This window comes from Patiria miniata, unplaced genomic scaffold (assembly GCF_015706575.1).
Source record: "Patiria miniata isolate m_02_andy unplaced genomic scaffold, ASM1570657v1 HiC_scaffold_19, whole genome shotgun sequence".
NCBI classification, from domain to species: Eukaryota; Metazoa; Echinodermata; class Asteroidea; order Valvatida; family Asterinidae; genus Patiria; species Patiria miniata.
In genome coordinates, this window is record NW_024037057.1 from 7,705,784 (window position 1) to 7,729,803 (window position 24,020).

The 24,020-nt window shown below is 40.6% G+C and overlaps 2 protein-coding genes across 2 annotated transcripts; both read left to right on the plus strand.

The window, feature by feature from the left end:
* Positions 1-2,654: 2,654 nt before the first annotated feature.
* LOC119725611 (peroxisomal membrane protein 4-like) lies at positions 2,655-7,839 on the plus strand. The gene is made up of 4 exons (XM_038197089.1): positions 2,655-2,804; positions 3,545-3,607; positions 4,141-4,339; positions 5,958-7,839. The coding sequence occupies exons 1-4, from the start codon at positions 2,695-2,697 to the stop codon at positions 6,207-6,209; spliced, it is 624 nt and encodes a 207-aa protein (XP_038053017.1). The 5' UTR covers positions 2,655-2,694; the 3' UTR covers positions 6,210-7,839.
* Positions 7,840-9,940: 2,101 nt separating this feature from the next.
* Positions 9,941-23,142, plus strand: LOC119725612 (carbohydrate sulfotransferase 11-like). The gene is made up of 4 exons (XM_038197090.1): positions 9,941-10,417; positions 13,463-13,706; positions 20,788-20,972; positions 21,711-23,142. The coding sequence occupies exons 2-4, from the start codon at positions 13,583-13,585 to the stop codon at positions 22,605-22,607; spliced, it is 1,206 nt and encodes a 401-aa protein (XP_038053018.1). The 5' UTR covers positions 9,941-10,417; positions 13,463-13,582; the 3' UTR covers positions 22,608-23,142.
* The last annotated feature ends 878 nt before the right edge of the window (positions 23,143-24,020 follow it).

Consider the following 24,020-nt stretch of genomic DNA (forward strand, 5'->3'; position numbering starts at 1 on the left):
GGAGAGAAGCAATTAAGGATATAGTCCATCATTTGTAATTTGTGCATTTTGTTCGTTTGAAGCAACAAAAGTGTTCAAAATCTAATGAAGGATACTGAACAACTAACCTGATGAAGTTTCAGCTCAGCTTCAGCTGTATATTCCGAGAAAAACAGCATTCTAGGATCTCAATTTCAAATCAAAAGTTGCTGAATCATGTTTTGGATTGGGCCTGAATTCAGCGTCTGAGACGCGTTCTCACTGAGCCGATTGCAGCTATACGCGATGTCGCGCATTGATCCGACGAAATATAGCAACCGCACGCGTGTGTGCGTCATGCCAATGCTTGCGCACGCTGCGCCGAATAACAAAACGAACTACTAATTTAAATTTTCCTACGGTGCGTCTTAAGACGCACCGTTGGATCGGCCTTCTTTCGTTGATTACTTCAAAATGACAGCTCGCCAGAAAGAATAATTTCACAGGGAGTTTAGTCCCCTTACTATCTTTCAACCAAGTATGTTTTCCAACAATAATTCACCAGTTACTTTTTGGATGGCTGCAAATGATTGACTATAGCTTTAAGGACAACATACTGGCCCTCGGGGACCAGCACCAATTTAAAAGTACAATGTAGTCTTTTTAAATGATGAGATTTTCGTCAGTGTGTAAATATTTTTTTCTGGAATCGGATGCTCAGCTAGTGGGAAATGGCTTGTCGAGCATTTTAAAGGGCAAATGAAATATTTCTACTGTACTATGTTTTATTTGAAATTTTGCCTTTTAGTTTTTTTTATCAGTATTCTTAATTTGAAAATAAGACATTTTTACTTCATGAGTTTTCGTGTTGCAGAGATATAGAATGTATTTTATTTTATCTTTTATTTCAAGTTTGGTTTAAATGGAGCATTTTCGTAGCTAAGGGAAATATAAGTTAAAGTTTGTCATGATATCTGCTATTTTTCTTTAAAGGAACCATATCAGGAAAACTTAAAGGAAGAGCAGACCATTGTCATTGGTGCAATTTTTTTTTGGGGGGGGGGAGGGGGTTGAAGTAACACAAGTGCTCAAAATCTAACAACTAAACCTGATGAAGCGTTAGCTCTGTCAATGCTGTATATTTCGAGAAAAAAAAGAACAATATTCTGATTTTTGATTTCAATTCAAAAAGTTGCAGAGTTGTGACACAATCCAATAACTCGGTATTCAGGACATGATTCTTGTTCCGCCGATTGTTGATACGTGATGTCACACACGACTGATAATTCTTGCTAAAAATAGCATCTGCGTGTGCGTCGTGTCAACACGCTTCCACGTATTCACGGATTTACCCAATTACAAACCAACTGTACCAATGGAAATTTCCAAAAATGTGTCACTTGACTCATCTTTGGGAATGACCTCTTTTTTTTTCAAAATGACAGCATGCCAGAAGGAATAATGTCACAGGGAGTTTATTGCCATTACTATCTTTAAACCAAGTAAGCTTTTTAATAATAATTTGGACGGTTACTTTTTGGATAGATACAAATGTTCACTGCCTTTAACAGAATTATCTTCATAACGGCCATTATTTACTTCAACTGACAAAATTTAACAGCTCGCATGTTTAAACTCGCATGCAAAGTATTCATTGTATTAAATAAAACTATACTAATATTCAGTCTTGCACATTTTCACTGACCACCGCAATCTCACAACCTCTGCATAAACTGTTGATTCATAAAAGTAGAGGATGTGATTTTGTTGTGTCCGAGAGAAATATTCAATAATACATGTAAAGTACTTTCGGTATATTTTTCTATAGATACAACCTGCTTTCTAAATTATTATTAAAAGATGTATCATTTTGATCAAGTTTAATAAAAAAAAAATCCTTCATTATAATGTAGCATCTTTACATCTGTTGCTGATGAAATAAAATTATTCTTATGTCAGAATAAATAGATAAAACGTCTTTAACAGAGCTTGTCCTCTTTTTTTACATTATATAGTTCATTGGTGTTCGATTGGGAAAAGAATGATGAAACCTGTTTCACTTTGATATTTATTTGTTCAATGTGTTTTTCTGCAACATAATTTGTGCCTGTTTATGCATGCATGAGCTTCATGACAAAGAAAGTCCCCCCTTCCAGTAAAAAAAGATCGATATAAGGCCCCCCAAAAAAGTCTCCGGTTTCTGGTATGCGCGCGCGTCGCCGTAGCCATGCGCGTCGGCAAAATGAAAACTTTTTTTTTTCAATGAAAGATGATGTCTCAAAACCGCCAAACTCACTGGTTTGACTGGAATCCTGCTGCTGCACAATTTTAACGTGTTTTTAGATGGGGTTATGATCGAGAATAAGCTTTATGTGGCCTCTCTGGACTCCCATATATTTGCACTAAGTTTAGTCGGGCACCATTTGCAGTCATCAGCCGACATTTGAAGCAAAAAAAACAGGTAAAAAAAGAAAAAGCCGCGTCGCCGCACCACTTTTTGGGCAAGCTCCATACCAGAAACCTGAAACTTTTTTTTTTTGGCCTAAATAAACATTTTCCAGTTAATGCTTGGAAAATCTGACTCTCTGCACAAAGTTAGCTTTAAGAAGCGGCTGAGGGCGCTGGTCACTACCTGAAGTATCTTAACTGGTATCCATTTACGTACGTAAACTTTGGTAAAGTTTTAAGCAGGAACTGACGAAAAAGCGTTGCGGACGGATACCAGTTAAAATCAAGATGGCAGCGCCCACAGGTTTGGCGATTTTGGAAGGTGTAAATAGATTTTTGAATACAGCTAGGTATAAAGAGGCTTTGGCGGTTATTAAAGGCCTGAGAAATGGAGCAGTGTAAGTATTCAATAATTCACGGTCAGATATGTTATTGTGGTCGTTTTCGTTCAGACGAAGCAACACTTCTAATGATCTTGAAATCTTCGACATTCGAGTCCATCCAGCGCGCCATCAGCATCAATCATGCATGATGATGATGTGCACCGCGCGCACCGGTAATCGTGTAGTTACGGACCCGGTTCCCCATAAGAGAAAAGCCACATTTATAAAAGTTTTAATTTATTTGACTTACTAAACTAGTAGTGGGCGACATTAAGAACATGCATGTAATGTATAGATAGAGGGTAAAAAGGTTTTAAATTTTTGAGGTAAAATATTGGGGGAAAATGAAGACCGCGATGAAAAGATAAAACACAACATGAAATAAAGATGGCATGGATGGCGATCGTCGCGATGTACCGTGAACACTGAACTGGCATTGTGCACTAAATCGCACAGCACCAAGCATAAACGCTAACTAAAATTGTTCTTTTTAGAAAATTTTACCCCTAGATCATGAAGATACAAAATTACAAAAAAATTCTTACCAATCTTAGTAGAATAGAGAAACACTTGAGAGAAGTCTGCTTTAGGTTGAAAAGGTTATTTTGGAATGGTAAAAAACATCCTTGACATCCTAATTTGATCGAAACTAGGCCTAAAGAGGGGCCCGTAACTAAATGATCGCTAGTGACTGTACTATCAGTGCATTACATCAAGTTGATCTTTTCTTGTTTTTTTTTTTTTTCCTCCCACAGGTATGGTGTTAAAATCAGGGCTCCGCATGCGCTGGTTATGACATTTCTGTTTGGAAAAGGAAGGTATGTTCATCCCTGACCTGGTCAATGTTGGTATGAACAGTTAAGTTGAATGATTGACAGAATGAAGAGGATATTAATATAACGCATAGGCCTAGCTTGAGTAATTCCAGCTCCAATGCTCATCCGGAATTCCACATATAAAGAGCTTGAGCTTAAACTATGTTGCATATACTAGATTCTTTAAATAGTCCCTAAAAAAATGGGACTCTCTGTATCTGCATCACAAAAATGGTCCTTTTTCCCTCTATTATCCCAACCCAGATTCCATCAAACATAATGAGGTACGTGTAATTGAATCTGGGTTGGGATAATAGGGAAAAACTAGGACCATTTTTGTGATACAGATCATACAGAGAGTCCCATTTTTTAGGGCCTCTAAGAATCTAGTATCAACAACATAGTTTGAGCTCCAGTTCTTTCATGTCTATATGTCGAATTCTCGATGAGCATTGGAGCTGGAGTTACTCAAGCTAGCATAGGCCTACATTTTTAAACTTGTAATCTATCAAACTTTAATTTGTTTTTCTCTGTAGCTTTCGTCAACAAGTCATTTCTATCCTGAGAGCCACCTACACACATTCAAAGAACCTAGCATTCTATGTATTTTTGTACAAGCTGATGTTGTTCATCATGCGATGGGCGGAAGGGAAGGCCCATCACTTACACCCGCTAGTGGCAGGATTCATCGGGGGTTATCTTATCTTCGGCACCAATGACAAAATCAATAGTCAGGTGGGTTGCTTGCTCCAGTGATGTAGTGCCTTGATGCTCCGCCTTGGCCTTAAGGCTGCCTTAAGGCTGGATTTTAGGGCCTTGGCCTCGGCCTCGAGGCTTGAGGGCAAAAGCCTTGGCCTTGAGGGATCACGGCCTTGCAATTTTGAGTCAAGGCTCTTCAAGGCCCATAGATTTTTGCATTTTCCAGATAAATCTGATCGAAATTTTGCTGTTACCATTTTAATCATATTACCATGGAGGAGGGAACCCCTTGTAGATTTGTGTGTTGGGCACACATCCACTTTTATAGCATCACATGTTGTTACCATTGTAGTAGATTTGCTGCAAAAATATTCTGTACACTTGTGGGGCTAATGAGATGATCACTTAAATTGCATACAATTATGGAATAGATCTGATTGGTTGTATTTCTCCCTGATAAGTGCTAAAAATTTGCTAAAGTGCTAAAGCCTTGGCCTTGGCCTCGAGGCTTGAAGGTCTAAGCCTTGGCCTTGGCCTTGAGGGTCAAAGCCTTGGCCTTGGCCTTGGCCTTGAAGGTTTAAGCCTTTGCTCCAACACTGGCTTGCTCACTCCAGTACTCCTCCGAGTCCCGAACTTGGCTTTGGAGTCAAGGTTTTGTTTTGGAATCAACTGTAGATTTCCTTGGCTTGGGCGATTCAAACATTTTCTGGATTCAATCTTGTTTTTGTTGAAGAGCTAGGGCCTAGATGGTGTTTGGAATAGACTCAAATTTCCCTGGAAAAAAATATAAAAAACATGAAACCCTTAAAAGTATACAAAAAAATGAACTGCAATAGTAAATGGCTAAAGACTGATACAAGATACAATGTAAGTGTCATAGTTTTTACAGGATAGAAAGAGATTAAAACAGAACAAGTTGCGCTGAGCTACACCTCCAGCAATAAACTCTGTTGAGTTTGTTTCTCCCTAGAATTGCTTGTTCTTTGTACTTGTGTTGCAGTTGTTGGAGTCTCAGAATTATTGGGTGCTGCCTGTAATTGAGTCTCAGAGAACTACAAATATGGCAAGAGTTCATCGCAAAAACTGCAATCATTAATCCGACTGCGAGCTGTTATTATTTGATCAGGACATGGGTCACAGTTTACTGAAGCCCATCCTAGGTTGTTATGACCCTAACTCCTTAGGCCTTTTTGCTAGGATGTAGCCTCAATCCTGCAAAATCCCTCAATTGCCTCATGAAAAAATAGCATATAGCCTCGATCCTGCAAATTCCTGCATTATTTCTTGAATATGGTCCGTGGAGGGGTGACCACTGCCTGAATCCTGCAAAATCCTGCGGCTTGGACTCAATATGTTGAGGCTTGGCCAGTGACATCCTGGAGCAGTGCAGAGGAGTTTCAAGCACAATCCAGGGCTATATTTATGCATGACTGAGAAAAAATAACACAAGGTCCGGCCCAAGACCTTGACAAAGTGCATCCTGCGAAATCAGTAACGCACTTTTGCCATGTAACCTCAATCCTCCAAATTCCTCCACTTTAACAAAGAGGATTTTGGAGGATTCAGGGCGGTTAAGGATAACCTGTGTGCAACTTCAGATATCATGGACACGGAGTAAAAGCTTAATTTTTTTTTGTACGTTTTATATCAACAGATCAACATGTATCTGCTCTCCCGGATCCTATTTGGTTTTGCCCGCCTGGCCGTCAAGAAGGGCGTGATTTCTCAGCCCAAGAGGGACCCCTTTCCCATCTTCGCCGCCGTCGTCTGGGCAATAGTCATGTGGCAGTTTGCGAGCCACCGAGAGGTCTTGCAGCCCTCGCTGCAAAACTCCATGACGTATCTGTACCACGATTCCAACGTGTGGCACGGCCTGAAGGACTTCCTCTGGCACAACAGGCTATGATTACCACGGAAACTTGATAATTATCATAGAGAAAGGCGATATCTCTAGGACCATTTACAGCCAACTCTCTTTAATACAAACTCAACTGGACCTACCCAAAATGTTTGTTATAATTATCAGAATTTTGTATTAAGTGAAGTGCCCATCCCATTCATTGTGCACATAAAGCACCGTCGTCGGGACCAAGTATTTATGTTTGCTATAATCAGAATTTGTACGAACAGTGTTTGTATTAACAAGAGTCGACTGTATTTTCAAGTTTGAATGCTCGGAACATTTCCTCCGGCCGGGCGAAATGCCTTTTCGAATAAACAAGCCCTTGATTCTGAATACAGCTTGGAGATGCCAGATTATGAATCCTTAACATTAACAAGAGAGGGCGCTATGCAACCTTACAGTTAGCGCATGTGGAGGACACTTGGCTGGTACACGCACACCGTTCACTGTTTTATAAAACCAACGTATACCAGTGCGCACCAGGCAAGATGGCACCCAGTGGTCCTTCAATATTAGAACATGTGAATTTTAATGTATTCTTGAGAGCATGTGTTCTGCATGGTCACCATTTTGTTTTGTTTTGTTTTTTGGGGAACATGGGGGGGGGGAATTTGGTCTCATAAGTTTGGGAGTTGGATGGAATTGGAATAAGGTGTACGAGAAGAATGTGTTGAGATGCTCCTTTAAGTTTCTCGTTAGGAATGTTGTAATTATGATGAGGTAATCCTTGGAGTTTTGCAAAAAAAATTCCTTTATGTCTATGGTTTCCCAATATATACGGTCTTTTTATTAAGATTGTATTGAAATGCCTTATATTCTGTGAAAACGCCAACAAAGCTTTATGTTGAGCTGAATGTAAACTTAAATAATAAGGACCAAGTTATCAATTTTGTCGGTTGTAAAAAAGTAAAAGTGTGAACTCTGTGCAGATTGGTAGTCTGCAACTGGGCACCATCTGTGACATGCTGTTAGCCAAATACAGACAGAATCCATTTATTTAAAGCTTTGTGATGTTTAGCTATGCACAAAATATTTTGCACAGGGTGTTATAGGTCAAACATCTTTCGTATTTCTCACATTTGTTACCCCAAAATGCATTTCTTTTTGTTAAAATGTTAGTGTTTTATCGAGGGGCATGTTAGGGGCTAGAATCATAATTGTAATTATTTTGAGATGTGTCAATCAGTCAATCACAAGATAATCACAAGTTAGTCACACAAAAAAAAGATGAACATTAACAATGGCAATGAATTTCAGAGCTTGAGTGTTCATTTGAGATCATGACTGACTACTAATTGATAAGTTAGGCCCTTTGATAACTTGAATGTGTTAGAAATTAAACAATTGCTAATTATTTATATATTATCGTATTGTTTTGTATGGGATGCACTAATAACCGAACCGATTTGGAGGGTTTTAGAAAGAATTTATTAAGTGCTTTTATGCAGCCTCCACCACTTTTTTTCTTTCTCGTATCATTTCCCAAGTATTGTAATTATTGTGTAATTTATTTTACTGGATACGATGTATAATTGGTTAAAATGCCAAAAAAAATTGAACTTGTAAATTTGCTATTTTTAGAAAAAGTTCTAGAAGGTATATAAATAACTAGAGAAAAATTTTTGACCCAAAACATTGGTGTCATTGTAAAGTTCTTTTTCAACAAAACTAATCATGTAGACCTACAGCCCCGCTCTAATCCTTGTTCAAGAGAGCCTGGCAGTGCTATCATATAGGATTACCTTCTAATAACCCAAAGCTTGCGCATATCTTGTAAGCCACATACATTGAAAGACTACCAGTGAATAAAGCCGTTCGGAATCAATTTTGCGTGCCCTGTTGTTTGGACCACAGAACCTAACTTAATTGTCTCATAATATGTGTCTTACTATCTATCACTGTTTGGAATATTCCAGTGCATACAAAAAAACTATTATATCGTTGATCATAACTGCCAAGTGCGTGAACCCTGTTTCAAAACTGTCAACTGATGCGGCCAGTGGCGGCGCTATGGGGGGGGGGGGGGGGGGGGGGGCGTGCATGGGGTGCATTTGCATGGCCTTATGATCAGCAGCGTCTCCATAGGCAGGTGAGGGCCCGGGGGAGGGGCAATTAACATACCAGGTATTTTATTTCTGATAGAAAAGGGAGTTTTGGACACTATCTCACAACTTGCAGGTGTGATTTAAGTGGCGCTCGTGTGGATACTGCAACTATAATAGCCGCTGTGATCGATCGAGGTGGTGGCACTCTTTTTTATGGGGGGACTCGGAGTTGCCCCAGTGGTGGTTCTACGGGGGGGGGGGGCATTTTGTCTAGCCCCCCCCCCTTAAAAAAAAAATCCATGGAAAAAAATTGCACTAGCATAATGTCAGAATGTGATGTGCAAGCGAACGGTCTCCCCCTGAATTAATAGTCGTGATGAGAAGGGTGCATTTGTACACTTTGAGTTAATATAGTGTGCCTGATTGTAGGATTTTATCAGCGCTCCCCATTGAAAATATGGCACGAGCCCCCCCCCCCCTCCCCCATTGATTTTCGGAGGCCTAAGTGTCCGGAGAAAATAACCGCGCCTGAGTTGCCCGCCCAACCATTAATAGGCACACGAACGCAAGAGCACTGGCATCTGGAGTCGGCGGCGGCTTACGGGTCTTGAGACTGTTTTGGGGAGGTCAAAGGAAGGTGAAGGATAAAGCGTACCCTGCCACTGATGAGGCGCAGTCAATCGGTCATGTTCCGGTCAAGGCTAAGGGACCGGGAGTAAATTCGTGGTGGTCTGTGGGTTCATGGAGGAAGGAATAAGTTAATTCCTTCCTCCACCTTCCTGGTGGGTTCCAACTGATATTCCTTGCTCTCTTTAGTGGAGGTTTAAACCTTGGTTTTGTCTCCAAACTTCTGATTTCGTCTCTGACAGCCTAGCTTGGCTCAGGATTCCTGAGATTCATGCCAAAACGAACATTCAATTGCCTTGGCCCCGTGTCATATTTACTTAGGAATGGACCATGCATTGACACGAAATCTTGCAAGAATGGAGCCTGATACCGCAGCTGGTAATGAAACCCAAGTTTCACAAAAGTGAAAATGGTGGCGTTTTAAAATGTTGAGTGTATAGTCTTGCTTCGAGACTTGTTTCATCCCAACAATCCACAATGCTCGAAAAACACCGCCCTTAGGCCAAAAAAAAAGTCTCCGGTTTCTGGTATGCGCGCGTGTCGCCGAATCCTGCTGCTGCACAATTTTAACGTGTTTTAGATTGGGTTATGGTCGAGAATAAGTTTATGTGGCCTCTCTGGACTCCCATATATTTGCACTAAGTTTAGTGGGGCACCATTTGCAGTCATCAGCCGACATTTGAAGCAAAAAAATCAGGTAAAAAAAAATAAAAAGCCGCGTCGCCGCACCACTTTTTGGGCAAGCTCCATACCAGAAACCGGAGACTTTTTTTTTTGGCCTTAGCATCCGGCGCGGTTAAATAATATTTAGAGAGCTAGAGAATTAAGTGATGCCGGTCAATTCAAGAACCGATATATTGACTTGATGTTGCAAAATTGCATGCATATCATTATACGCATCTTGGCTTAACTCATCCTTAAAAAGTAACGATCCTGAATGACCTCTGCCAACTAGGACAATGAACGACCGTTCCTTATGGCGACTCAAGTGAGGTCAAAATTACCCCGTGCCATGCCGCGACCCGTAAGTTCAGTGAAACTCGCGATCAGTCAACTTTCTAGACTTATAATAGGTTGTGCTTCGACTTTATCGATCATGTCCGATGTTTGTGTGGAAAAAAATAAAGCTGGCAAGAGCAGATCAACTGTACGTATACTTACTGCATTGTTATTCACAATGGAGCTTATGTAATTCTTGTTTGAAGAAAGCCCGTGCTGACGTGTACATTAATCAGCAACTCAGGGTACCGTGGCACGGTGAACACAATACATGTACATGTACTACCAGTAGCCCATCGTACAAAAGGAAGCAGAGCCAGCTAATGTATACGTGCTCCTATCCTCCGCGCAATCGGGCGCCGTGCAAGTAAATGATTGATGCTGGTATTGGGATATACTTTAAGCTCCGTGCTTGCTGGACGGATGATGACTTCAAGTTTTCTTCGAGTTTCTCGGACGGTGAAGTGCTCAAGATACACACAAGGAATGTGCCTTGATTGACTTGAAGGAGACTTCGGAAAGACTAGCGAGTGAAAATCGGTAAGAAAAGACATCGAACTTGAAAGATGAACTTTCTGATATACATGTATATAACAGTGTGTAACTACGGGGTGCGCTTTTGGCCAGCTTTTCTTGGAGAGGCCAGAACTCAATGAGTTTGATGATTATTTCAGGCAAGACAATTCAAGTTCTTCCATTTCCCCCTTCAGGAAGAGGGGGCAATGTTGGCTGCTTTTCGTCGATCCCTTGCTACAGTCTGCACCACTAGTACTAGCCCTATAAATGGACCAAAATACTGACTACATATATATGCGGAGCATATGTACGGAGGTACTTTCAGTTTTGGGTCCCATTAAGGGCTACACCAGAGCAAACATGCATGCATGGCTACCGTCATGTAAAAACATGTCGGTATAAAACACACAGAAAATCTTCCAATTTTCCATGGTGGAAAGCGTTTTTTCTTTGGCATGATGTACAAAATAGATTACATGATAAGTAGTATTGCTAGGAATACATTTACTGCAGAAATCTTTGAACGTGCGCCTCGATGAACCGTACTGTAGCCAATTAATGCGGAAGACGACGTTTCAAATATTGCTTGTAAATTCCCTGGTTCAGATTCGTGATCGTTTGTTAGTACCAGAATTGAATTCATAATTGAGTAGCATCTTGATTTTTTTCTCATCTCACGTGCCACTGATTACACTACATTTAAAGACTCCCGTACAGATACAAACAGCCTAATTATTCCGAAATCCGGGAGTAGCTAGCCCCCGATCGCACCCAATAAAAAGAGTAACAAGCTGAGTGTTAATGTTATCAACCTTTCCATATTTTCAGGGCTGCCGTGACAGGCCTTTTTGTTATTGATCCCAACATCTGCTTGTTTGAACGTCTAAGTCATCTTTTAGCTCAACTGATTATTGATTACCATACCAACATATGATGATTGCTGCCCTATCTATTGACAACATTTAATCTTTAAAGAGTTATTCTTTAGCCCTGAACATTTCACAAAGTGACCTTTGTAATTACAATATTACATACATGTTCTTATCGTAAACCTTTTGTTCAGAGTTGCTGACGTCAAGTTCATGAGACAAGACGACATCTTACCACGATGACACAGATTCAAAGTTCACTCTTGATATGTCGCTACTTGTTTGGACACAATCATTTTTTGTTTAAATTTACTTTGGAAAGGTTGTTACATGTATAGGTATCGCGGAGGTCAAGAAAAGGTTATTGTGCAATGGAAGATGATCATGCATATCATCGGTGAAAATGTACGATGCAAAACCAACGCATCCCCCTTTCTTGAAATTGACGGATTGTTTCAAATCACATTCCGTTCGATTTCAAATGAGGTTGCCGGCAGTATCTCTGCAATTCTGCATCGAATTTTTCCCCTTTGAAATTTCTTGTATTCTGTACTTGTAAGCCTTGTTATATTACAACCAAATTGCCTCTACGGTAGGCATTTTGATCTCATTACAAGCCTCACAATAATTAGAAATCTAGAATTACATTTGACAGAACTTTAAAACGGTGGTTGTGTTTAAAATTCCGTAACTTGAAAAGTACACGAGTGATTTGAATGATTCTTGTACTAAAAGAAAGTTGATGCATTGGGCTTTCATATCCTGGATTTTGAAAGTGCTACATGCAGAACTTCACTAAAACAATAGTCCCGACATTTTTATTTTTTTTTTTTTGCTTTTTTTTACTCACCCTGTATGTGTGGATGACTACGTGCAACTGACAAGTGAACTTTAAACTCAGGGAATAAATAGTCATGCATCACGCGCGTTCAAATTAAGTGTTCTAATTTGCATTGAAACAAAAAAAAACATATATACGGGTTATTAGCATAATCGTAATGGAGGCAGGACTGTTGCTCCCAATGAAATGATCGGGAAGACGATCGAAGGACGAGCGAGTCAGCTGCGAGATGAACTGACGCATAAAATTAACTTAAGATGGGCACAAAATTGAGAATGTTGAGCGGTTTTATCAATTGGAAGTCCACAGCTGTTTTTTGAAAAGGGGTTTGCTGAACCAAACATTATTATATGATGCCAAAAAAAATGTTTCCTATATCCCGTCCCCTCCCTACCAAGAAAATCGTGAAGAACCTTAATATTTGTATTAAAAAATAATTCATACAAACTTCTGGTGCCGCCCACCCTAGTTTTTGCGGACATTGTCCTGCCTTTAATTTTTTTTTTTTTTAATTCAATTTCATATTTTTTTTATGATGCGATCAAGCTAAATGAGTCGTTTGTCGACCCTGGTTAATCTCTTTTTTTTTTACAGATTTGAAAAGAGCACAATCAATATTACTGCTGTGAAAACTGCATGCTGATCCCATCTTTAGTTCAAAACAATATGGAAGTCGGAACACCAAGAGATTTGATGAAGTGATTTGATGAAGTGGCCTCATTTTGGCCTGAATCTCCTTATTAAAGTTTTCGACAAACGACTCAGTTAGCTTGATCGCAAAATGTTGGTTGACATGTGTTCTTGCCGTATGCGGCAGCGAAGCCTATAGTGCAGCAAATGCAGAATGAAAAATTGATTCACATATTTACTCTTAACTGATACGGATAGAAGCGAAACAACTGGGAAGTTAATCGACCACCATATTATTTGAATGACCCCAACGCATCCGAGAATCGATTGAAAGCTGCCCCGTTTGTAACTGAAGCCAATATTCCATTACTGAATATTAGCGCACCGCTAATAAATACGTCTCGGTGCTTATAGTTAGACTGCAGCACGAACAACTACATATAAATATTACCCTTTCTAAAAAGTGGCCTTCCTCAGCCAAATCATGCCTTTTATGACATATTTTTACAGTAAATTTGTTGCAGTAAATATAATTATCAGACATTATTTGGGATTTCAAATTTGCAAAAATGAAAAAATGAAAGTCGAAACAAATCACCCCATATCGTCTTTGTTTAGTCGTACATGCCCACGCACGTTTTAAAGCTATATACTATACCCAGATGTGTCCGAGTTTGATAACACACGTCACGTAAAGCTTATAATATAATGTTTGTTAAATCATTGTAGACGGCTGTTTCCTGGGTGCAGCATCATCCACCGACGACTGTTGCATTCACTACTGGTGCTTGCAGCAGGTGGCACCACACCACACCGGGACGCAAATCTACTGGGGGTTTGCGGCTCAACATGTCAGCACGGAGAATCATCAGAGCCACCAAAAAGCGTATTACTGTGGGACTCTTGATTGTGTTAGCGACCCTGTACGCTAGCTTTGTGGTGTTCGGGCGGGGCTTTGTTCTCAGCAAAACAGGTGGGTACCAATTAACCATTTAATTAATTGATTAATGTATTAGTGACAGGTGTATGGGTACACCGGGATGATTGACCAAAATGTACGGGTTATATATCATACCCACGGCTGACTAGTAGCCCCAAAGGAATTGCAGACCAGTAAAAAAACACATTTAGAACAATTATCTTCCAAATTTTCTTCCAAAAATTAGTCAAATAATTAATGTAGTCTGTCTCTCCAAGGTTTTGAAAACATTCGTTAACTTAAAATCGCTTGATCTATCGTCAATTTCTGGTGGATATTCAGGGCGTAAGCCGTTGACATTTGGGTGACGTTTTCCTCTATAGATGGATCCACCCCCCCGTCGGCAGTTCGTCACTCTATTTCACTGCAACATGTTGGTATGCAATGTCACTTAGGATCAGTTTGAAATCCTGTCCTAAAAAGAAAAAGCGACAAAATTTCAAACTTGGTGCGGCTTCGCTGGTCCCAAAGGCCAGCCACGTGTCATTCTTGTTCCTATCTGATTGACTGTCTAAATCTTGACTTCTTGAACCAGTGTCGCGAGGAATTGTCTCCCCAACTTGTGTCTTATTCTGTAATACAAATACATTGGTTAGAATTAAAATCCTCATGACATTTGCTACTTTTGCATTGACGCAACTTCTGTCCTCATTATATTTGACCTCGAAGGCGTCACGGACGTGCCGCATTGACAGTTGGCATCCCACTTGTGCCAATTATGATATATCAGACTTCAGAGGGGAAGTCGTCATGACCTTGACGAAAATGATTTGCGTCCCTCTAGAGGTTTGGCAACATTACCAATAAATGTCACTGTCGTGTCAACATGCAATGAAAGAACGAGCCGTGAGCGGATCCGTTCAGGGACTTGGGGTGAAACGATTACGCATGTGCACCCAGGGCATTAATGGCCTGAAATCCCCGAAGATGAAAACTCATTATAAAAGTAATGCATCAAAAACCAACGTCTCCACACAATAATAATGATAATTGTGAGAAAATGAAACCAATTAGGCTGATGGAAGCCCAGCTGTTGCCATGACAACACTGCTTACTCATTTTCGCTTTTCCTGTTGTCAAACACTCTATTCTGGACTAACATCAGGCTTGGCTTAAATAGGTCTAGCAAAAAAAAAACATATTGTGACTAAAATAGATTTCGTTTCAACAATCGCAGATTATAAATTTACGACTGCAAATGTTTGGTTAAAGATTATGAATGATCAAGCTAGGTTTTACGCAGTGGTGCTCGATATAAAGAACACTGACGGTGCATGACGGTGTGCCGTACTAACGTGTTACCCAGATGCTGGGCTCAGCAGGGGCGGATCCAGGGTTTGCTGGGGGGGGGGGTGCAAGAGAGGGTTAAGAAGTCATTTTGTCCAAGTTGTTATGTTCCTGCTTCCCGGCTCCTCGTAGACCTCAGGCTGCAACAGCTCACCCACTGTTCAAATATTTTCAAGTCTCTTAACTGTCGTGAGCTGTAGACACATGAAATTAGCAACTTAAATCGTTTGAACTGGTTTACCAGGGATATAATTCGCTCTTTTCACACTTCCACATGGGCATGCAGTGCGCCTCGATCTGGCAACTTTACACAATACATATAGCGGGTTCAGTGATTCCCGTGTCGGGGTTCAGATCACTGAACCGGCTATTTTTATTGTGTGAAGTTGCCAGATCGAGGCTGTGCATGCCCAATGGCGGAGCGTGAAAAGAGCGAATACGCATGTGGAGACCACCTCTGCATTCGTTGTTAATGATTAGCATAACGCAATCCTCTTCCAAGATGGCTGCTAAATGCAATGGATCTCTATATGGTAACGATGTCAAATAGCCTTATTTGTTTTCCAATGCGATACTACGCCCCATACGTGGGTATTTGTAAAGCGCACCCATGCATCCACCAGGACTGGTGCTCAAAGCGCTACATCATTATTACCCCTGCTCATTGGGCCCATGAAACATTCCCAACACCATCTCAGCTCCATGGAGAGTATACTGGCTCGATGCTGCCTGTTAGGCGCAAGGAAGCTATAATTCAATCACAAAAACCAACTCTGCCCCCACAGGTTCCCATTTACTCCTGGCTGGAGGGAAGAACGAGTGACAAAGTGCCTTGCTCAAGGGCACACGCACCATGACCCCAGGCTGGACTCGAACCCTCAACCTGCAGCCTTACCCGCAGACCACGAATCAGTGCCCTTAACCACGAGGCCATATCGCACTCCAGTCCATGATGACCACATATTAATCTTTTTTTCCCTGCGAAATTGTGTTCTTAATTATAGGGTACGGGAAAGGTTAACTGTTGAAATCCTCCCTCAGTACCACTGGAATTTTTTTTGGAAGCTTATTAGTGGGGAAGCTTTTGGGGCCCACAAAATAATGTCACTGTGAGCATCTGTTTTTCACATGACACATACGTCACGACTCTAGAGTCTTGACCCTAGACCTTGACTGTGACTCCGCTGGCAACATCTGTCAGCACTTTTTCTAAACGAAAATCCCAAAGTCCACAGTATTAAGGCCAAGCTGCTAAACACCCTTAACGAGTGACACAGGTGGATTCGGGCTAACGGATTAACCGATGTGGCGGCGAATGAACTTTTAAATGAACTCTAAAGCCCAGGAGAAGTCAATAAATCACCACTGTATCTAGGGAACTAGGAGGTACTGTTTAAGGCGGAACTTCTTAAAGGGAATATACAACATTTGCAAACATCGAAAAATAAAACTACCAAGTTTTTACGAAATACCTTACTAGGATGTTGGTAAATGACAGTCTCAAGCATCTTGTAAAATTATGGCACTCGGTGTGAAGTCATTTTCAAGAAAATAGTATTTTTGTAAACATTTCCAACGGTGGTCGGCCGACCAGCGTTGGAAAAACCTAACTATTTTTCAACTACTGCTCCAAATTTACCATTTTTTCACTCCAAATTTTGTTTGCTATTGGTTACATGTTCATGAACGGGTGCAGGCCAGCTAGACTGGTTCCCTTGCCTTACAATTTTCCATCATCTATAAATTGATCCATTTTATCTTTTGTGGAGTCAGGGAACCAGACTACTTGAACATTTTTGTTTTTCTTGGTTTTTCCCAACCTTTTCGAACACAAAACTTCAAAAATGTCATTGTAACAATATTTGATCTATTATACTAACCTCTCAAATAGTTCATTTCTGAAAATTACAGCAAAAGCCAATGATGTACATTCCCTTTAACCCAATAGTTCAATGATACACATGTCCCCATCCCCAAACAAAATTTACAAAAATAATAATAATTAAAACCGAACCCTCAAAAATGAAAACACCCTCTTGTTCACAGTTACAAAAAATACATCGCAATTTTATAACACCTCACCCACAGATTCTGTGTCTTGATTGGCCGAGAGCGAGTCACATGTTACTTTCTAATTTTGCTATCTTTCTGTGCACGGCCAAAAGTACTATGCGCATAGCAACCAAAGTACTATACCATTAGCAACCAAAGTGCTATTTCCACGGCGCGGTATTTGTGTGCAAATGCATGCTGGTGTGCGCGTTGCGCGTTGTGCGTAGCACGTTTTATTCCAAAGAGAGCGCGCCGCAGACTTGGGTTCAAACATTTCGTGAAGGGTTAGTTTTTAAGAGAGAAATACATTTTCCACCAAATTTGTATTGAAATTGAAGTTTATTTCAACTGTGTTCAGATTTAAATAATGTAAAATATTAAAATCAAGCAGAATCTGTGGGTGAAGTGTTATAAAACAAATATTGAATGCTTTATCTCGTGGTGAAGTAAAACTAGCCTCCCTCGGTGATCCATGGACCATTCTATTTTCCCTCGGCTTCGCCTCGGGAAAATAGAATGGTCCATGGATCACCTCGGGAGGCTAGTTTTACTACACCACTCGAAGCATTCAATATTTGTATAATAGAATATTTGGAGAGTATAGTTGATTCAGCTTTTGAACATCTATAAAAACAATTCCAATCAAGCAAATATGTATTGAGTTATGGCCAATTGAAAACATGTCCACGGTCTCAATTGTTATTTGTTAAGAATGTAATAGATTTGAATTGAGAGTATAGTTTTGCTTTCTGACTTCTTTTTTTTTGCCAGCTCTAGATTTCATTTAAGGTTCCGGTATAATTCCAATTTTTTGCGTACCGATTCGTCCTAAATTTGTAAAATTCGTCTCGTGTAGAAATCGGCGTTGCATTAAAAAAGCAAATTCGTTTTTTGTTTTGGTCATTCGTTATAATGTTGTTTTCATCACATTTCGTTTCTGGTGACTTAAAACGTTACGATTAGAAAATGTGCCCAATCTTCGGACTAATTTGAAGAAAAAGTATCGAAATAGGGAATTCGTGTGATACAAGTGCTAAATTAACCGGGAAAACCTATATTAAAAAATCGCTTATAAAAGAAGTTGAAAATTTCTCATAATGTATCATGCATGTCGCATATTGGGGATAAAAGAAAATGTAGGTTTTAATGTTGAAGTTATGATAAAAGAAATAATAGCCAACAAACTTTTTCCTTAAATTTTCGAAAAGTGAAATACCATAAAAAAGTGTCTTTCTGAACTACAAGTTTTATATAACCGCCACTTATTTTCTTTGTTGTACTGCACGAAATTTCCAACATAATTAAACACGTATTTAATATGTCCACGCATAATAGGTCAACGGCCATAATATTATTGTTGGTCTGTCAATCTGTGCACAGCACGGGGCCATTATCCAGCTTGGTATGACCTATTGCTAAGATCGGGTGCGAATATCCGCTTAAGTACAGACACATTTTTGCTTAGCAGAAACAGTCACTGATCGCTAGCCCATGCCATGAGTGCGTGTTTGTTGCTGATTTCGGTGCTGAGCGCGCACACTTGGTAAGCAAGGCTTTCCCAGCAGAAGCTTCCAATGAAATGTGGCCCATGCAGTGAGAGTATAATTTCAGTGCTCAGATTTTCTTTCGCGTGCCCGAAAAAAAGTTGAGCGTTGGCGGGGGAAAGGCCACCTACTGTGTCTCACAAATGTCAGCTCAGCATGAAGAAAAGAATGTTAAATTGTCATTGCTGTGAACATGAATACCTACACATCCCGCAGAAAACAAACATTTAATGATGGAGTCATTAGGACACCGTTGGTTCGAGTTTAGGCCACGGAACACCCATGTGATTTTTTTTTAAAAATGAATGTTGGAACTTGGAACGTGCCATTTTGACCCGTTTGACCTTTGTAACCTTGTAAAGACTGGCCAGAGCATAGGGCTGAATCAGCTTATGGCTATGCCTCTGGTTTCCCAGGGAGTGGAAGGAGAACTCAATGAAAGTTGGAAAATGGGGACATTTTATACTGTTTAAGAGGGGCAACTGTAGGTGAAAATAGGAGATGATGTCATATAAGGAAAATATAACTTATATGACATCATTTCTGAGTAAAGGTAGACTGACCATGGACTGACGTAATGGTCAGTCTGGGGAGTACCCTTATGAGGTCATTTTCCCCTGTACAAGGTTGAAATCACAGTCTTGGCATGCTGTGGGTGGTTCTCTTGTACACTGCATCGCTAAAAGTGTTGACATATAAATTATGTGGGCCAAACAACATAAACAAAGTGTTTCGGTTATCCAGCGGTTGCTTGTCTGCATTACATTACTGGGAACATGCATACAAGGAGCATTTTAAAACGCGTAGGCCAACGCAGTAGATCGGGGCACGAACACCCCCACCCCATTCAGTGTTTCGGTTACCCAGCGGTTGCCTGCCTGCATTACATTACTGGGAACATGCATGGTATACAAATGAGCATTTTAAAACGCGTAGGCCGACGCAGTAGATCGGGGGACGAACACCCCCAACCCATTCAGCCGCTAAACAATTATTGATACCTAGTAAAAAATAAAATGGGTCAAAAATAATAACATTTGACTCAAAGTTCCTAATTGTATTCTCATACTGCCTTAGAATGGAGGAGGGGGCACGCCCCGGACCCCGTATATAGCATATGGGCACGCAATTCACTCAAATGTCAAACCCCCCTCCCCCTGTCTCAGTATGTTTCCCGAAAGCTAGATCGGCCCCTGCTACGCGTACGCTTGATTGAAAACGCCGTCTCAGTCAGCTGGCTGCCGGCCAAGCATTTACAACAAAAAAAATTATGTGGAAATATTCAAGCTTGACAGTCTTAATGCCATCCTTCTGTGCATAACCACATGTCGAAATCCAGGGAGACATGTTAGCCTAGATTTCTATGGACATTAAAATTTAAGGGGTCAGCCCCCACGATGAAGCTATGTGGGGCAACAATCTTGTCCCAATTCGTGAACAAAATTGTCTTCAAGACATGTGTTCCTCAGTCACTGTATATTTTTTTATTATATGCCTCAGTCGCCACATTTCGTGTGCCATCAGTTCGCTATGACCCACGGATGTTAAAAATATAAATACTGACTAGAAAAAAAATGTCAGATAAAGCTGAACATCACAATGCACAGTTCAAGCGCCGATCGACCTCTTTAATATGAACGTCCAAAGTTCAGAAAACGCTTGACATTGTACTGCAAAAATAACAATTTGTCATTTTGATAATTATTTTGTGACACAATAAACTGACAGAAGAAAATGGTGCCACCATTATGTACACGTACAATATCTATGATCATTTGCATTTATCCAAAAAGTATGCCTACACCAATTACTAAACAGGTGCTAAACAGCCCGTGAAATAATTCAGTCTGGCTAGCTGTCATTAAAAAAAATCAAGAAATGTCGGTGATTTTTAACGATATCAGTTGACTTACTGCAATAAACTGCAGAGAGTGCTATCGACGAAATCGTGTTTCGTGATCAAAGGTTCTGCACGGTTTGTCACTGTTTTTTCGAAAAGTCTTCCACATCTCAGAGTTGAAACTTCAACATTCTTCTCAGATTTTGAGTGGTAATTATTGGAAACGAAAAGCAAATGATCCTATATTACATGCCTTTAAGTAGTAAACTATTGTCAGCATTAATATGAATCAATCTGAGATCCCCCTTCCTTAATTTTTTTTAAATATAAAAAAAATCATTTGTTTTGACAGATACGTTGTTGAAGAGAGTGTACACGGACGATGTGTTGGATGTTAGGAACGAGGTTGTTGCACCCCCGGACACGAGACTGCCAGTGTCACATGGGCACACATTACGTAATCACTCATCAGAGATCCAGAATGCTTCGCGGGTCAACACTAGCGCTGTTAACAACCAAAGTAAAGAAATAATGCAGGTATGCATCATTTAAATAAAGGCTTAATAGCAAAGCCATTTTTTTCACGACTCGAATCGCATCTAGTCCCTGTCCCCGCCCGTGGAGAATTACGCAGAGGGCGCTACGCATGCAATAAATTTTTAAAACTACTCCGATCCGTGGAACAAGTCACTGATGTAGTCGAACTGTATATCCGTAGGTCACGGTTCGAATCCCTCTGGGTGTGATTTTCTTTCTTTCTTTTTTTAGTCATTTGGAACTTGTTCCATTGCTAATTTGTGGTTTGGAAGATTTTGTTTAGCTGCGGGATAGCAGCTCATTATCATGTCTCCCCATTAGTACGTTAGTTAGTAACACACGCTGATATTGTCTATACTACATTATTTTTGACCGATTTCAACCAAACTTTGTCAAACGTATCAGTAGCCCAGCCCAACATGTCACATGACCAAACTAGGGTCAAAGGTCACCATGGGGTCACTGGGGTCAAGATCCTGATTACATGGCACAATCACGTGACTCATGCATGAACACAGGTTCGTTGGCCCGCAGCTTCCAAGATCCGACCAAGCTTATTTCAAGGGAAAATAAAGTCCGACAATAACCCTACTTGCAACTCAACGTGCTTCGATACACGTCCATATAATGTCTTTGTATGGTATGGAAAAAAATATCGCTCCCCTCCCCCCTTCAGGAACTATTTTTGTATGTAATCTGTTCACTCGGAACCAAGCTTATCTTTATTATTGTCCACAGGATAAGACAGAAACGAATCAACAAGAGGAAGATGCTGAATTCCTTCAGCGCATGGCGGATGTGCAGAAGGCTCGCCACGACCTGATCCGCAAACGATGCGCCGACACTTACAACATCACCGAACAAGTGGATTTCAGAAGGGACCGCGCTAAAATCCTGTCCTGGAAGAAGTTGTACGAGCACGCTTACGCCAACGATGACTTCAAGTTCATCATCTGCCGGGTGCTGAAAGTCGGCTCCTTCAGCTGGCGTAAAGTCATCAGGTCGTTGTGGGAAAAGGGGAGTCCGGCTTTCAAGAGGAAACAGAAAATGGGCGACTACGCGATGCGAGAATACGACGACGAGACGTTTCTAACGGAGCTGGAAAATTACACCAAGGTCTTGTACGTGCGGGAGCCGTTCGCGCGGCTACTGTCCGGCTACAGGGACAAGTACGTCGAGCTGCGTCACTTCCCGTACTACAAGCCCATTGGCTCCAAGATCATTCAAGCCTACCGAAAGGGCGCCACCAAGAGTCAGATTAACAGCGGCAAGCCCACATTTGAAGAGTTCGTCCGATGGCTGGTCAAGGACCCAGACAACCGCGAGGGGGATTACCACTGGAGGCCGCTCTTCGACTGGTACCACCCGTGCGAGATGCAATACGATTACATTGGGAAGTTAGAAACTGCTGGCGAAGATGCGAAGTACATTTTCAAAATGCTTGGTATCGATAAGTTGGAAACCTACCCCTCCACAGAAACACATCATAAATTTAGCTCCACTAAGGACATTCTCAAGCAGTACTACTCTCAGATCTCGCCAGAACTTTTACCAAAAATCGTTTATCGGTACAGAGAGGAATTCGTGTTGTACAATTACACTGTTCCGGAAACACTTAGCGATATTTGGTCTTAACTGTAAAAGCTTCCTTGGAATATGACAAACTTTATCTTTTAACTTTTTGAATCCTAAGGCTTACTCTTCGTGAACCTATTGCCTGAGGTGATAGTTTATGAACATCTTGTTGAATTTTTGCTTTGTTGTTGTTGATGCCGTATTGATGTCTCACAGATTTTAAGAAAAACAAAAATCTCAGTCAACTCATTTTTAAGGAGAGTGTGGCACCCTTACAAAATGTTTTTTTGGGTAAATAATTGATCATTAACATTACAAAATGGTATGAACTTTCCACTAAGACTTTCAACGAGAAATCGGTCCACGCTAATTATGAATTTGTTTCAGCTTATGCGCTCAGTGCGCGAACAAGACAGGGCGTTTTGACCACAATGTCTCCCCCACCCCACCCGTGGTCTCCCACAACTCTCTCTTTCTTACCGATGAGGGGGTATTTGTGCACGGTAGGCCTACCAAGTAAATGCCTAAATTTCCATTTTATTATACGGGTCAGTAATACTAAAGAAGTGTTGTAGACTCCCCCACCCCCCCCCCCCCCGCCTTTGTGTATTTTGTTAAATATAAACCTGTCCATTACTTTTTTTGATAACGGGACTTTTAGAATTATGTCCAATGTTTGCCTCCTGTCCCCGAATCGTGTTCATCCGCGGCGTTTGTCTTCTCAGAGGTGAATTTTCACTCAGTTGATTTCGCTTGTGCTAATTTCTTTTTTTCCTGAATTTTTTTTAGAACGATGTCAACCCTATTTATTTCCCAGTATTCAAAATCTATCAATATTTGTCTTTTTATTTCATACATAAAATCAATTGTTTAATGTTTACACAAATTAATTGTGCCTATTGTTGATTCCATTAGTTTTTCATATTGTAATATAAAATTTAATTCTGCAACTTTTCATGGCCCGATATTTATTTTGGAATAAAATGTAAAATCATCACAGGAAATTCATATATACATGTAATAGCCTTTCACGGTCTCTTCCACTTTAAATTGATGGTGGTTTTTTTCGATGAGGGCGCCCTGGCCATTTGACGTCAATAAGGATCAATTTACTTACCATGTTTTTTTTTATCACTTCCAACCTATTACATTGTATAGGCAAGTTTTTGAGATGGTGATCCCCCCAACATGTTGTAAGACTGCCCTTTTCCATTCAAATGCCCCGTTTTTTTCACCAGCGCTCCCCCCCCCCCCCCAATATTTGTGATTTGTAAAGGTGTCCTTCTTTTGTTAACAAGGTCCTTTTTTTCTGAAACAAGTGCCCTTAAAAAAAAGTCGTGCCCTTTTTTTGTGCCATCCGCCGTTTTGCCCGTGCGTTACGGGTGCCTTTTCTTGAATTTCGCGCATGATAAAATCACCATTGTCCGTTAAGGTCCATAATCGTCGGTTTTGAACAGCGCCCCCATCGACGAA